Raw genomic sequence first — 15,670 nt, 5'->3', positions numbered from 1 at the left:
AATTTAAGGTATTATTTCACTACACTATATATACCTCCTAATATCAGTAGTGTGAGTAAAAGTGGTATTTATGTTTATGCTTAGTTGATGTTTTAACTTGATTTTTTAAAATCTAGAAGGACCTTTCCATGGAGTCCATTCCCAGATACCTCCTCTCTTTAGTTCTCTCTTAAAATTTATTTTTTTAAGAGTTATGGTTGGCCGGGCATGGTGGCTCATGCCTGTAATCCCAGCACTTTGGGAGGCCCAGGGAACAGATCACCTGAGGTCAGGAGTTTGAGACCAGCCTGGCGTCTGGCCAACATAGTGAAACCCTCTCTCTACTAAAAATAATAATAATAATAAAAAAGTCCGGAGAGTCAGGAGAATCGCTTGAACCCCGGGAGGGTGGAGGTTGTAGTGAGTCGAGATGGCGCCACTGCACTCCAGCCTGGGCAACAGAGTGAGACTCCGTCTCAAAAAAAAAAAAAAAAAGTCTTACTCTGTTATCCAGGCTGGAAATCTGTAGCACTGTCATAGCTCACTGCAGCCTCAAACTCCTGGGCTCAAGCAGTCGTCCTGCCTCAGCCTCCCACAATGCTGGGATTACAGGCATGAGCCACTGTGCCTGGTCTCTTGGTCATGTTTATTACTTGAATACACTTAAGTCTCTACTTAAATGAGTTTTAGAATCTCTGATTCTCATGAGGAAATAGTACACTGAGTAGTTTTCCTTCATTTTCCACTTCCTGTTGGGTATCTTTCCTTTCTTACTGTCGAGATTATAATACTTTACAACTGATTACCTTATACTTGCCTCTAGACTGCAGAGAGGAAAAACAACATATATAATGTACTTGCCCATCCTTGTCCATCACAGCAGTTTATTTTATATATGCACAGTCTTATTACTCTTGAATGCTAGAAATTTTAAGTTACCAGTTTCTTATATGATGCATTGAAATATTAGTTCACATCAGTTTTCTCTTTGTGCTTCTGATTTCCTCAGACGTTTGGTGATTCTTCATATCTATCAAAGAAGGATATTAGGAAAAGTGGTCTTGACTTGTCTACTGAGATGGCTTACTGCATGTTGTGTGTGTGTGAGAAAATGAGGACTAATAGCCTTTATTTTTAGCTTTCGTGGGAGTAGTGAGGCAAGTAGGGTACCCTCTCCAGTGTCAGAAGAGTTTTCAATTGCAGGAGTTCTGACTGCTCTCAGGTTACTCACTTTGAGAGGGAGGTAGACCCTAAAAGCAATTTTACCACTGTCAAGTCTCAGCCCTTTCACTCCTACCAACTAGGAGGTCTTGCTTTTTCCTTCTCACTCATCCCTCTCATGGAAAGTTGCTCCTGCTGTTTGTAGCAAAATTAATATGAGCCTCATTTCTTCATCTTTTGTATGAAGGAATATGAATTTATCTTTTGTATCTAAATTGTGCAATTTAGTATAAAAGGTGCTAGTTTTAAAATAGAACTGGTAGTAAAACACAGTAGCATGGTGCCACCTCCTGAATTAGGAGAAATCTTAATCTGTATTATCACTTCCATATCACTGCTCATTTAAAATATATTGTCTTGGAAAAGCAAGTCTTACTTGGAAAGAGAACAGGTACATAGAGGACATTTTGTGACTAAGGATGCAAATTTAGTGACATTCTTAATTGAGAAAAGCATATTATTTTGGAAGACCTTTTTTGTTTTGTTGTTTTTGAGACAGGGTCTCTGTTGCCCAGGCTGGAGTGCAGTGGTGCAATCATGGCTCACTGCAGCCTTAACCTCCCCGGCTCAAGCAATCCTCCCACTTCATCCTAATAGCTGGGACCATGGATGTGTGCCACCATGCCCGGCTAATTTTTCTTTCTTTTGAGACAGAGTTTCGCTCTTGTTGCCCAGGCTGGAGTGCAATGGCATGATCTCGGCTCACTGCAACCTCTGCCTCCTGGGTTCAGGTGGTTCTCCCAACTCATCCTCCTGAGGAGCTGGGATTGCAGGTGCCCGCCAACCACGCCCAGCTAATTTTTGTATTTTTAGTAGAGATGGGGTTTCAACATGTTGGCCAGGCTGGTCTTGAACTCCTGACCTCAGGTGATCCGCCCACCTCTGCCTCCCAAAGTGCTGGGTTTATAGGTGTGAGCCACCGTGCCCGGCCAATTTTTTTATTTTTCGGAGAGATGAGGTCTCCCTATGTTGCTGAGGCTGGTCTCAAACTGGGCTCAAGCGATCTTCCCGCCTTGCCTCCCATTGTGTTGGGGTTACAGGTGCGAGCCACTGTACCTGGCCTGAAAGGCCTTTTTGGAAATAGGTTCAGAAAATGTTTTCACATTTAGTTTCTGAACATTTAAAACTAAACCATTGAGAATTTCTTTTTCCCCATTCTATTTAACAGTTTTCCTTTCTGTCTTGTTATTTTCAGCAAGGCAAAATTTTTGGCAGGTAATGAAACTTCATACCTTATTGTGGCAGGGATCTCAAACCTACTTTCCAGGTTTGATGTTCTGGGGTTTGATGAAAATCCACGTTAATTTACTTCTGGAATATATTCTATACTTCTGTCAACTCTGGTGATTAGGGAATTAATTTTCTACATAAAGGCAAGTCAAACTTCTTGAGTCACTTTGGCTTCAAGGTATCAAAACAGTTGTTAATTAGGTTTTGTGATATTAAATATTGGCTGATACCAAGGAAGAAACTGACTTGAAAGGTTTCTGGTACCAACAATCTTGGCTAATTTTTTTTTTTTTTTTTTTTTGAGACGGAGTCTTGCTCTGTCGACAGACTGGAGTGCAATGGTGAGATCTCGGCTCATTGCAGCCTCTTCCTTCTGGATTCAAGTGAGTCTCCTGCCTCAGCCTCCCAAGTAGCTGGACTACCGCTCAGCTAATTTTTGTATTTTTAGTAGAGACGGGGTTTCACCATGTTGGCCAGGCTGGTCTTGAACTCCTGACCTCAGGCCATCCGCCTGCCTCGGCCTTCCAAAGTGCTGGGATTACAGGTGTGAACCACTGTGCCTAGCCTAATTTGGCTAATTTTTCAGTGGTAACAGTATCTGGCCAGTCACACATACAAATGTGCATACATTCATAGATATATACACACATTAATAGGAAACTAAAGAGGGAAATAAGTCTTTAGTAGACCTAGATCTTTTAGTTAAAATTTATGGACATAAAATGCTCCTAATTTTCGTTTATTCATATGGCTTTCCCATTCTAACAAGCCTGATCTGGCTTGTATATTTATTTTCCACATATACTTACAAAGGTATAGGTTGGTGAAGTAAAATGCTGTCTGTGCATTAATGTAGTTTTCTCATTTCAACGACTTAGGTAGTTTTTTCAGGAGTTCTGGATGAGACACTGAAAATCTGTTAGTCATTGGGCCATTTAATGGAAGCAGCTACGTACAAACATTTAACCTCTGAGCCTCAGTTTCCTTGTAAAAAGATATTTTTCCAGCTCTCAATTATATCCTATGAATACAGGATTTATAGGATCGTGTCTTTTTTTTTTTTTTTTGGAAAATTCTGCCTAGAGGACTTCTGACGTTATTTCATTCACGCTTTTATGTGGAGATTTATTTTAACAAAAGAAAAAATGATACATTAAAAAGTAGACTTAATTCGCCCTGTAATACCTTACATGTATGAACATTTGGTACATTATTTTTGTGATAGCTCTTTGAGGGAAAGATAGGGTAAATACGACTCTTGAAAGTTGAGGAAGCTAACACTGAAGCATATATTTTCTTACATTCTGAGGAGGAAAACTATCAAGCTCTCATTAGTCCACAAAGCATTATTCCAAGTTATTCCCAAATTTCCCTAAATTACCATGTTAATGCATGAATTGGGAGTTAACCTGAATCACATAGATGTTAGCTAATACATGAATCTACTTTCGTAGGAGTAACTCCGTTTTAGAATGGGTGTTCATTTATTCTAAGTTTCTTAGTTTTGAAATTCTAGTCAGAATTCTCAATGCTAATAGATGAATGAACCTGATGAGGAAATACAAAACAGTCTAACTGCTAAACCAACCTCCTAGATTTTATTTATGTTAATAATTGTTCTCAATAATTACAGGGCCACCATATAGTCTAAAATAGCATCAGTGTTCTGATTACCAGTGACTCCCCAAGTAAACTGTCTTTAGGCTGAAAGCCCACATATTTAATTATCAGTAAAGCATTTTATTGCACCTTTTCTAGTGAGCTTGGTGGTTTTGGAATGATACCTCTTTTAAGTACAGTCTCTGTTGCACTCAGGCTGGAGTGCAGTGGCGCTATCTCGGCTCACTGCAACCTCCGCCTCCCGGTTTCAGGTGATTTTCCCACCTTAGTCTCCCAAGTAGCTGGGATTACAGCCACCATGCCTGGCTAATTTTTCGTATTTTAAATAGAAACTAGGTTTCACCATATTGGCCAGGTTGGTCTCAACTCCCGCCTCAGGTGATCACCTGCCCTCCCCGGCCTCCTAAAGTGCTGTGATTACAGGCATGAACCACCACGCCCAGCCTCCCCTCTCTTTTGAAGAGTTGTTCACAGGATACCATTGTCCCCATATGAAAATTATATATTTTAAAGATTTAACCCCTAGGGTATTTACTACATTTACTTAACCTTCTTGAAAATTGGCACTTTGCCAGGTTATCTCATCTTCCATCCTTACCTGTTCTTATTTTCCTTTTTCCCTGTATACTTGTTTCCTTGATCACAGCTACATTACAGCCCCATACCATATCTGTGTGGACTCCTGCTTTAGTGTCAGGGCTTGTTTGATCTCTGTTATGTGCAGTTCTGCATTTCAGCTGTCTGCTGAACACATTCAAGTGCTCTTCTCCATCAGCAACTGTCTCATTAATTTCTCACTTCATATCCAGTCACATTTGATCATTTACTTCAAGAGGCCTGAAATGTCCTCTCTGTTCAAGTCCTACCAGTCCTTTAGGAAGTTCAGATCTGGCATAACTCCTTATAAATAAGTTAAACTACTAACTTATTTATAAGTTAATACTTATAAGTGGCACATTTAATTTTACTGGTTCTCTACATCTAGCTCCAGAGTCGACGACAGTATTGTCAAATAGAAATGAAATGCAAACCACATATGTAATTTAAAGTTTTATAGTTTGGCCCCAGTTCATCCTTCTAGTGTGATTTTCCATTCATACTCTCTAAAGAAACTGCCTGCCTTGTGTTTCTTTGGCTCATCTCACAGCTTCTGATGTCTTGAATTGTGCCACATTTTCTTCAACCAAAATAGGTTAAAATCATCTTACTGTAGGCACATTAGAACTACCTACATCGTATCCCTGAGGAACAAGTACAGTTTGGAGAACATTAAAAGTCTTGGCTTTGCCTTCTGGGGCAAATAAGGTTATTAGCTGATTTTTCTTCTTTTCTTGGTTTTGGTTTTGTGAGACGGAGTCTGGCTCTGTCACCCAGACTGGAGTGCAATGGTGCAATCTAGGCTGACTGCAACCTCTACCTCCCGGGTTCAAGCGATTCTTCAGCCTCATCCTCATGAGTAGCTGGGATTACAGGCACGTGCCACTACACCCAGCTAGTTTTTGTATTTTTTATTAGAGACAGTTTTGCCATGTTGGCCAGGCTGGTCTCAAACTCCTGACCTCAAGTGATCCGCTCGCCTCATCCTTCCAAAGTGCTGTGATTACAGGCATGTGCCACTGTGCCCAGCCTTTATTGTGGTATAGGTTTGTGATAGAAAAAATTTATCAGCCTCTGCTTAAAGATAACTTCAGGATCAAAAGTATACTTTATTTTTTTTTTGAGACAGGTCTTGCTCTGTTGCCCAGGCTGGATTGAAGTGGCACCATCTCGGGTCTCTGCAGCCTCGACCTCTGGGGCTCAAGGGATCCTCCCACCTCAGCCTGGGACCACAGGTGTGTGCCACCATATCCAGCTAATTTGTTTTTTTTTGTTTGTTTGTTTGTTTTTTGAGGCAGAGTCTTGCTCTGTTGCCCAGGCTGAAGTGCAGTGGTATGATCTCAGCTCACTGCAACCTCTGCCTCCCGAGTTCAAGTGATTCTCCTGCCTCAGCCTCTCGAGTAGCTGGGAATATAGGCACGCGCCACCATGCCTGGCTAATTTTTGTATTTTTAGGAAAGATGAGGTCTCACCATGTTGCCCAGGCTGGTCTGGAACTCCTGACCTCAAGTGATCTGCCCGTCTCAGCCTCCCAAAATGCTGGGATTACAGGCATGCGCCACTGTGCTTGGCCCCTAATTTTTGTTGATTTTTTTCATATAGAGAGGTTTCACCATGTTGCCTAGGCTAAAAGCCACAGTTTTAAAACATCTGATGTCATTTGAAAATCTGATATTTCTATGCTTTGCAATAGCAGGAACCTTCAGAATCATTTAAATTATTACTGCTACCCTTAACAATTTTTTTTTGGCAGTGCGTACCTGGTAATTACAATCTTTCCTCCACCATGGTAAGTAATAGTTTCGTATGTTGCTTTACATAGTAGAAAACACGATGGAACTTGGCAGAGGCTGAAGAGTAAATAGATTTAAACCAATTTAATTATGTTAACATTTGACAACTCAGTACTTGCAAGGGACTATCTAGATAGGGATATTTGTCATAGGCGTCTTAACTCTGAAGCTACTTAAATGCCCCACAAAAATTGCTCTAGTTCTGCCATCAGTGTTTCTGTGAGCATTCTTAAAGCTTTCTTTTAAGCCACAAGAAATAACTGAAAGCTGATGTTTTTAACTATATATAAGCATTTTTTTTTGTTTTTAACTAAATATAGAAGTGATAGAACTATTCTCTGAACATCTGGGGACAGCAGAGTTCTTAATTGTCTTGAGTACTTAAGGCTATATCTTGAATTGTTTCACAAAATTGACTATAGGCCATAATGCTAAAAATTCAGACTGTTTTAGAATCTTGTGTTCATATGAGTTAAAGAAAAATTCAAATAGTAACTGTCTTTGAATATATAAGGGAAATTTTACAATGAAAATTTTCAAAATTATTATTCAAGATTTATACTTAGATATATTATGTTGAGTTTATTTTCTGGAATCAGCTTGCCAAAAGAGGAAAAGTTTATTTTTAGTGAAGGTAAAAATTGATTTTAATTATTTGGTAGCAACCCTTACTAGTAGAATAAGAGCTGAAGTACCAATATTAGTGATTTTCACAGTTCTGAACCAAGCCTGGTTGCCTGGTGGTTTTTAGGACAACAGTGAAGAGCTTTAATTTTTACGTTTTGGGAAATAGCTTGTGAGAGGTAAGGATTGCAAAGTTTTTCCAAAATATTTTATGAAGTTAGTGAAGTCAGTTGAAACGTGTATTTAAACATTTGAAGGGATATAGTTAATATTTTTTTAATGAGAGGAAACCACTGTCTGTAGTTCAGAAATACGATGGAGTGTTTTACTTATTTAAGGGGTAATTTGAAAAGTAAACAAAAGCATTGGCCTACAAGAGAATGGTGATGTTGGATTATAAGTTGCTTTTTCTAATCGTTAATATTCATCAACAGGTGAGTATATTTTCAGTTTCCAAGCAGTTATGAATTTACATTTTCTCAAATTATAACTAGCTTTCTGCTTCTCCAAAAGTGAGGCTTAAGAGGATGGCTATTTCATCATAAATTAGAAAAACGACTACAAATATGAAATGATTAATTTTTTGGTACTAAGATAATGAGACCATCCAGAATTTTATGATCAAAACATGGCTTTTACCCAGGGAGTATCTGTAGTTGAGCCACTGGCTCTATAACATTGTTAGTTCTTTGTATCTTCCCAATGGAGGTTTTACCTCAGGGCCATAAAAATAAAAGAGGGTTAAATGTGAAAATAATAACTGCATTTTGAACATCTCAGAACCTCCACTCGTAAAAATTACTTAATGTTCCTCTTCCTTGAATTACATATTTTCCATTGTAATAAGTTCCTGTTTTGAAAACCAAGGAAAGGAACATTTTTTGAAGAAAGTTCAGGGGCCTCTTCCACAGGTGTTTTATCAAGAGGTTGATATGTAGGGATAGGTTGTGGGGGAGAAAAGGGTGTTATGAACTGTAAAATTAAGGCTGTAAAAATAACATTAGGGATGCCACAAAAGGTGAAATATAAACCATGATCATTTGAGACAAGGGAAAAACAGGGCTTTGAAAGTGCCTGTCATGTGATAGGAGGCATCTGTAAGGGAGAGACTGAAATGGCTCCCAGGGGTAGTATATCCATGCTCTTCCCGATATACTTGTGCCATACAAATAATGACCCTCAACACGTTAAAATGTGGTTTACATTCAGGGTCATCAGAGTTTAGGCCTAATTTCTGCAATTCAGGTATTCATCATTACCTTGCAAACTTATTGTACCAACATAAAAAGCATTTTGCTGGTGTGGTGGGGAGAAATCAGGTTAAATTAAGTAGAAGCATTTTGGGAACTTTGCCTAGTACTTCATGACTTCTGAAAATTATAAGTGAAAGCAGAGATAAGTCCTATTCTTTGCTCACATTATTTCCCACAGGCCTTTCCAGGTCCTTATAGCTAAAAATTTCCCTTTTGCCATTAATTGTCATTAAAAAAAAGATTATACAGTCTTTATGTATAAAACTGCTGCCCTTTATAACATGTGACTTGTTTGCTTCACTAGATTGTAAGCCTTTGGAGGTCAGAAAAAAATGCATCTAAATTAATTGTATCTGCCACCACATCTAGCACAGTGCCTTACACTTACTTGCTATTCAATAAATATATTCATAAAAATAATGGACATATTACTGGATTGCAGTTTAATGTCTATGAGCCCTTTAAATGCATTATCAAATTTTTAACTTTTTATAGTTTGTCAATGTACACCTAGCACATATGTGACCTTTGTAGCACTTATAAAAAATTTACACATTTAATTGTACTGGCTCTCCACAGCTAGCAGAGTCTATAACAGTACTGTGTAGTAGAAATATGCAAGCTACATATGTAATTGTAAGGTTTCTAGCTACCTTAAAGTAAAAATACTTTTAGGCAATTACTTCCAAAACATTTAACATGTAATTGCCTTAAAACTAATTTTAATTTACATTTAATACAGTTTTCATGGTAAATCTTTGAAATGTGATAGGTACTTTACACATCACAACAAGCCACATTTCAAGTGCTCAATGGCCATATGCGGCTACTGACTATTGTATTGGACAGTGCAGATGTAGAACTTTAGCGTAGGCAGTCAGCCTTTCTGGACCTCAGTTTTCCTAGAAATCAGGTATTTAATATGTCATTTTCATTTTAGGTTGTTGTAATCCAAATAAAAGCTAATTGGTTTAGCTCATTATTGTCATGTTCATAAAGCCATAAAATTTGAAAAAAAATTTTTGTATTAAGCATTGTACAGAGATATTTAACAGGCACTTTCCAACTTTCCACCCATTTTAGCACCGCCCCCCTCACTTTTATGAAGATAGCTGTTTTAGAGTTGAGGTAGGAGTGAGATCAAGTTAATCTTGCTAACATGTTGCTAAGTAGGAGATAGAGCTAGTTTCAGAACCGAGTTGATTGTGGATATTCCATATAACCTCTCGCAAGTTCAGAACTTAACAAGGTTGGGGAAAAAATTTCGAGCTCTGTGCGTGTAAAGGTGGACTCTAGACCATAGGCTAAAGACATTTAATGAAATAAAGGTTATTTCCTTAGATGAGGTCCGTAGTGGCAGAAATTGAATTATGTTTCTTGCTTTAGGTATGGAAATTCTCTGCCATAAAGAATTTCCTTATGGCTGAAGTTTATTACATTTTTTTCCTTTTCTAATCATAAAAGCCATTTGGAAATTTAAATTATCTATTGTCTAGTTAACTTATTCTAATTGCCTCTAAGAAATCAGATGGGAAAGAAGTTTTTAATTGGATGCTGTAGTGATGTCTGATTTGAACAGAACTCAAAACATTTTGTCTTTAAAATATACTGGCTCTTGGTGAAAAGAGTAATTTCAAAATAAGGCTTTAAAAGGAAGCAAAAGTTTTAAACAAAATAAAAGGCAACATAATTTACCAGACAGGTTAATAACAACATTATTTGTCATGAGATTAATTTACAAAAGTGTAAAGCACTGAAGTCCATAGGAGGCACTTGATAACATGTAGATCCACTCAACATACACCTGTTTTAGTATAAACAGATAATTCAAAGACGCTTAAAAACTGCCAAAGTGAAATTAATAAATGTTTAAATATGTACCTAGAAACATTTTTAAAAAGTGGTAAGCTTTCCAATGATGTTACACTGTAGCCTTTTAAATGGTTTAGTCACAAACAGAAAAATATATTTGTGATGTTTAGACAATAATACCTAATCGTGAGGATCAGTGAAATTGTTTACTTTTATACACCACTGTGGAATTGGTACCACTATTCTACAAAGCAGTTTGACTGTATCAAGAATGTTTGTTTTTACCCTTTGACCCAGTAATTGTATTAAAGTTGATTCTAAATAATTAGAAATGTGCATAGGTTTATGATCAAGGATGGTAATATCAATGGACTTTAGTGGTTAGCAATAATGGAACAGGATGGTACATTCTGATAAAGGATAATGCATCATTAAAGATCCATGTTTTTGTAATACGGGAAAATATGAAACTTCATACACCATTAAAAAACATCTGTTTCCCCACTTTGAAGGATAAGATCCTAGGAAAGAGAGATGACAGGCGTAGGCTCTGGAATGTGTTCAAATCCCGGCTTTGTTAGTTTTATGATCCTAAGTTCCTTCCTGTCTCAGTAATTTGCCTGCATAATGATTGAAACTATAGTACTGTACCTACACCATGGGGTGAATGCATGAAGGTCAAATGAAATTGCTTACTGCCTGTACCGCCTAAGTAAATTTTAGCGATAATAGTCTTTCTGCATCTCTCATTGTAGCGGACAATACAGAAAAAAAAATTTAGAAATGTGATGAATTAGTAAAGGGAAAACCCCATGAGACTTTATAAGCGGGATTTTACCTAACCTGCCAACCTGCCTCTTCCAAGCACTTGGATTTTGATTGGGCTCCCAGAGCCGGCGTGAATTGAGCTCTACCTTGCGCGTGAGCGCGCAAGAGATTTTGTTGGGGTGGCGGCCTGGTGAGTTGTATTCTTTATTCTAGGGCTGTTTTACTCGCCACCCCCCCAGCCCCCAACACGCCCCTTTTAAAATACCGACTCAAAGGAGTCCTCTTATCCCCATCTCCCTTAGGCGTCACGCAAAGCTCCGACCTTCCCCCACCCGGAGCCGAGTGTACGGTGAGGTGCGGAACGTTGCGGGGTCGGGGAAGCGCTACCACCCGCTCCATCCCTCTGCGGGTTCGTGTCACGAAGACTACAGTTCCCAGCAGGCTCCACGAGCTCCGGTTGCCCCTCAGGCAGCGCCCGGAGGCTACGGGGGTGCTGTAGTTTCTTCCGGGCTCCCTACAACCTTCTTCCCTCTTCTCCGCAATACAGGCAGTTACCGGGTGCTGGGGCTGTCCTTTGATTTCCGGAAATGGCCAGTCGCCAGTGTTGTCAGAGTTTCCGCGGAAGACTGCGCGCTACTCTGGCCAGGAGGGCGGAGCGGCGAGACGCTAGAGGCTTTGCGCTAGGTGACGACTTCGGGCACGTTCTACGGCCGTTCCTCTGGTCGGCTGGGGATGGCGGCCGCGCACGCGCGGCGAGGGGCGTGGGGCTGGGCCCAGCCGGACGCGACCGCAGCCTGTGGCTACTAACTGCCGGTAGGCGTCTGTGTGCGCCGCCAAGTCGGTGGGGCGGGGACGCGAGGTGCGGATGGGGGATCGCCTTGACCTCTGCCTCAGCCAGTAGCGCAGCCTCGGCCTCGCCGTTACGGAGATGGTGCCCTGGGTGCGGACGATGGGGCAGAAGCTGAAGCAGCGGCTGCGACTGGACGTGGGACGCGAGATCTGCCGCCAGTACCCGCTGTTCTGCTTCCTGATGCTCTGTCTCAGCGCCGCCTCCCTGCTTCTTAACAGGTAACGCCGCAGCGCGGAGCCCGGGCGGCGGCATCTCTCCGAAGGTGCGGACGCCCGGCCCGTGCTGCTTAACCGTGCGGAGGCCGCGTAGCTGCGAGACTGGGGACTAGTGGGGAGAGCGAGCTCCGCAGAGGAGCGGCCTCGGGAGCACGGCCGAGCGTGGGGCCGGAAGCACAGGCCGGTGGGGTGGGGTTGATTGCCTCCTTTCCCGAGGCTTCGTCTCCTGAGCTTTTTCTCATTCATTTCTCAAAACGAGTCCTTTATCTTCGTTGCTTTTCAAAAGTGAAATCCATGTGTCGGCTCAAATTGAGACTACAGAGGCAGTCAAGTCAGCTGACGGAGGAGTGTTCAAGGTCCAGTTCGTAACCGCAATTTTAGGCAGAATCCGCACACCTCCAGCGCGTTCTTCCATCTCCCCACCCCCTACCCCCTCAGCTTGCAGCCATAGCTTTTCCCGCAGTATTGTTGAATAAAACAGACGATCATAAAGATTTGTTGGACAGAAATCAGAAAGCAAAGTGGTACCCGTCCCAACATCCCTAGAATTTTTTTTTTTTCGAGACGGAGTCTCGCTCTGTGTCCCCCAGGCTGGAGTGCAGTGGTGCGGTCTCTGCTCACTGCAAGCTCCGCCTCCCGGGTTCACGCCATTCTCCTGCCTCAGCCTCCCGAGTAGCTGGGGCTACAGGCGCCAGCCACCACGCCTGGCTAATTTTTTGTATTTTTTTTTTTTTTTTTTTTAGTAGAGACGGGGTTTCACCGTGTTAGCCAGGATGGTCGCGATCTCCTGACCTCGTGATCCGCCCGCCTCAGCCTCCCAAAGTTCTGGGATTACAGGCGTGAGCCACCGCGCCTGGCCTTATTTATTTTTTTGAGACAGTCTCAGTCCATCACCCAGGCTAGACAGTGGCATGATCTTGGCTCATTGCAACCTCCACCTCCTGGGCTCAAGCAGTCCTCCACACTTCAGCCTCCCAGTAGCTGGGACTGTATATATATAGGCTGAGCTAATTTTTTAAGTTTTTTTGTGTACAGACGAGGTCTCACTATATTGCCCAGGCTGGTCTCAAACTCCTGACCTCAGGAGATCCACTTGCCTCTGCCTCCCAAAGTGCTGGGATTACAAGTGTGAGGGGTTGTGCCTGGCCTAGCCGTTTAAATGAGCAGTTTCCACGCCCCCCCCCCCCCCCCCCCCGCCTCCTCCCCCGCCGAAGCAGTTTGTATAAGGTACGTATCTGTTTCATGAAAGTTTGGTAAAACCATTTGGGCCAGGGGCCTTTTATTGGCAACCAGGATTCTAATTACTATTTTAATTTCTTTAATGATAATTGCTCTATTCAAATTCTCTAATTTTTCACTTACTAGTTGCTAGCATTTTTATCTTTTAAAAAATTTATTTAAGGCAGGGTGTGGTGGCTCACGCCTGTAATTCTAGCACTTTGGGAGGCCAAGGCGGGAGGATCACTTGAGCCCAGAAGTTGGAGACCAGCCTGAGTAACATGGCGAAACCCTGTCTCTCCAAACAAGTAGTTGGTCATGGTGGTGTGTGCCTGTAGTCTCAGCTACCCAGGAGGCTGAGGTGGGAGGATCACTTACTTGAGCCTAAGAGGTCAAGGCTGCAGTAAGCTCTGATCATGCTACTGCATTCCAGCCTGGGATGACAGAGCGAGACTCTGTCTCAAAAAAATTATTAAAAAGTTATTTTATATAAGTTTTCCATTTATTAATGTATAGTTGTTCATAGTCTTATTTTTTATTTCAGTATAGCTATGGTTACTTTTTTCATTCTGTGTTTTATATATTTGTATCCTTGATCTGTCTTGCCAGAGGTTTGTCTTTTTAATTAACTTTTGATATTGAAAATTTCCAAGCATACATAAGAGAGTGTAAAAAACTTGCAAGCACCCATTACTCAACTTTAACAACTATCCATATTTTGTCATTTTTTTTTTTTTTTTTTGCCTAATCTTTTTAAGAAATGTCTTGTAGAGTGGGTGAGGTGGCCCATGCCTGTAATTCTAACTCTCTGGGAGGTGGAGGTGGGAGAATCACTTGAGGCCAGGAGTTGGAGATGAACTTGGGCAACATAGAAAAACGCTGTCTCTCTCTGTCTCTCTTTCTTTTTTTTTGAGATGGAGTCTCACTTTGTCACCTAGGCTGGAGTGCAGTGGCGTGATCTTGGCTCATTGCAATCTCCACTTCCTCGGTTCAAGGGATTCTTGTGCTTCAGCCTCCCAAGTAGCTGGGATTACAGGCATCCACCATCATGCCTGGCTAATTTTTGTGTTTTTAGTGGAGACCCCCAACATGGGGTTTTGCCATGTTGGCCAGGCTGGTCTCAAACTCCTCACTTCAAGTGATTTGCCCACCTCGGCCTCCCAAAATGCTGGAATTAAGCACCTGGCCAGAAAGACCCTGTCTGTACCAAAAAAGAAAAAAAAAAAAGCGGGCCTATGGTCCTAGCTACTCGGGAGGCTGAGGTGGGAGGATTCCTGGAGCCAAGAGTTCAAGGCTACAGTGAAATATGATTGTGCCCTGACACTCCAGCTTGGGTGACAGAGCAAAACCCTGTCTCTATAAAAGATAGAAATAAAAAAAAAATCACTTCTATACAAAACTATAATATTACAAAATTAACAATAATTGGTCAATATCATCTAATAACTACTCCATAATAAAATTTTCCCTATTGAGTAAAAATGTATAGTGCAATTGTCCTAATTGGTATCTAAACAAGTTCTAGTCCTGTTTGGTTGCTACATCTCAAGCTTTTCTAAATGTCTTATAATCTAGAATAAGAGTTGACACATTTTTTTCTGTGAAGTGTTAGGTATTAAATATTTTAGGCTTTCTATACCATGCTAGGTCTCTGTTGCTTATTCTTCTTTTTAAAAAACCCTTTAAAAATGTAAAACCTTTCTTAGTATGAGGGGCATACAAAAACAGGTATACTTTTGTCCACAGGCCATCATTTGTCAACTGCTGTTCTGAAAGATCCTTCCTCACCATTTTTTTCTCGTTGCCATTGACTTGTTGAGGAAACTGGATCATTTGTTCACATTCTGGATTTTGTTGATGGTTTCCTTGTAGTGTCTTGTTTTTTAATCCTCACATTTGTATTTTTGGTAGTCACAGTGTTTGATCTATAGGCTCAATTAGATTTAGTTTTTTTTGTTTTTTTTTTTCCTTGGCGGGGAATGGTGCAAGAAGACTTTAGTGATGCCATGTACATTCCATTGCATCACATCAGTGGATATGTAAGATGGGGTTGCTTCACTTTTAATGGATTCAGTTAATGTCCGCCGATACTGTGTCCAACAAACTTACTCTTTGGTTTTACCATTTATTTATTTCCTGAATCAGTTACTTAATTATGGGCTACAACATGGTTATTCTCTAATTCTCTCATTTCTTCTGTATTTTTAAGTTTGATTCTTTTTTGTAGAATTGCTTTACTCCATCCATTAGGTCTATTTAGTTATTCTGATAGATAGTTCAAATTGGAAAAGTAGGATAAATGCTTACTCTTTATCAATTTTTAGAGTAATAATTGGTACCCTACTAACCTCCATTAGTATCCAGTTAGAAGTTTGATTGTTTTATTAACTTTTCCAAAGAACTAGCTTATATTTTGTTAATTTGTCATTGTTGTCTATTTCGTTGATTTCTGCTCTTGACTGTTTCCTTCCTTTTCATGTGTTTGTATTG

General features: G+C 40.7%; 1 protein-coding gene and 1 long non-coding RNA gene across 21 annotated transcripts in view; one reads left to right on the top strand and one right to left on the bottom strand.

The window, feature by feature from the left end:
• Window positions 1–846: 846 nt before the first annotated feature.
• Window positions 847–11,521, bottom strand: LOC129470239 (uncharacterized). The gene is made up of 4 exons (XR_008653192.1): window positions 11,453–11,521; window positions 6,408–6,497; window positions 3,240–3,326; window positions 847–1,009 (listed from the first exon to the last, which is right to left on the bottom strand). It is a non-coding gene; the product is annotated as an uncharacterized lncRNA (long non-coding RNA).
• SNX14 (sorting nexin 14) overlaps window positions 998–15,670 on the top strand; it is a 105,498-nt gene continuing 90,825 nt past the window's right edge. For 13 of the 20 annotated variants that reach the window (XM_055257688.2, XM_055257697.2, XM_055257678.2 and 10 more), the window contains exon 1: window positions 998–11,965. In XM_055257688.2, coding sequence (XP_055113663.1) covers window positions 11,826–11,965 — 140 coding nt within the window. In that variant the 5' untranslated portion in view covers window positions 998–11,825. The remainder of the gene's footprint in view (window positions 11,966–15,670) is intronic. The other 7 variants (XM_063618933.1, XM_055257710.2, XM_063618869.1 and 4 more) reach the window with 5 other exon arrangements.

Source organism: Symphalangus syndactylus, chromosome 2, assembly GCF_028878055.3.
Source record: "Symphalangus syndactylus isolate Jambi chromosome 2, NHGRI_mSymSyn1-v2.1_pri, whole genome shotgun sequence".
Taxonomy (NCBI): domain Eukaryota; kingdom Metazoa; phylum Chordata; class Mammalia; order Primates; family Hylobatidae; genus Symphalangus; species Symphalangus syndactylus.
The sequence above is the reverse complement of the archived record's forward strand: the minus strand, read 5'-3'. Positions and strand labels throughout refer to the sequence as shown.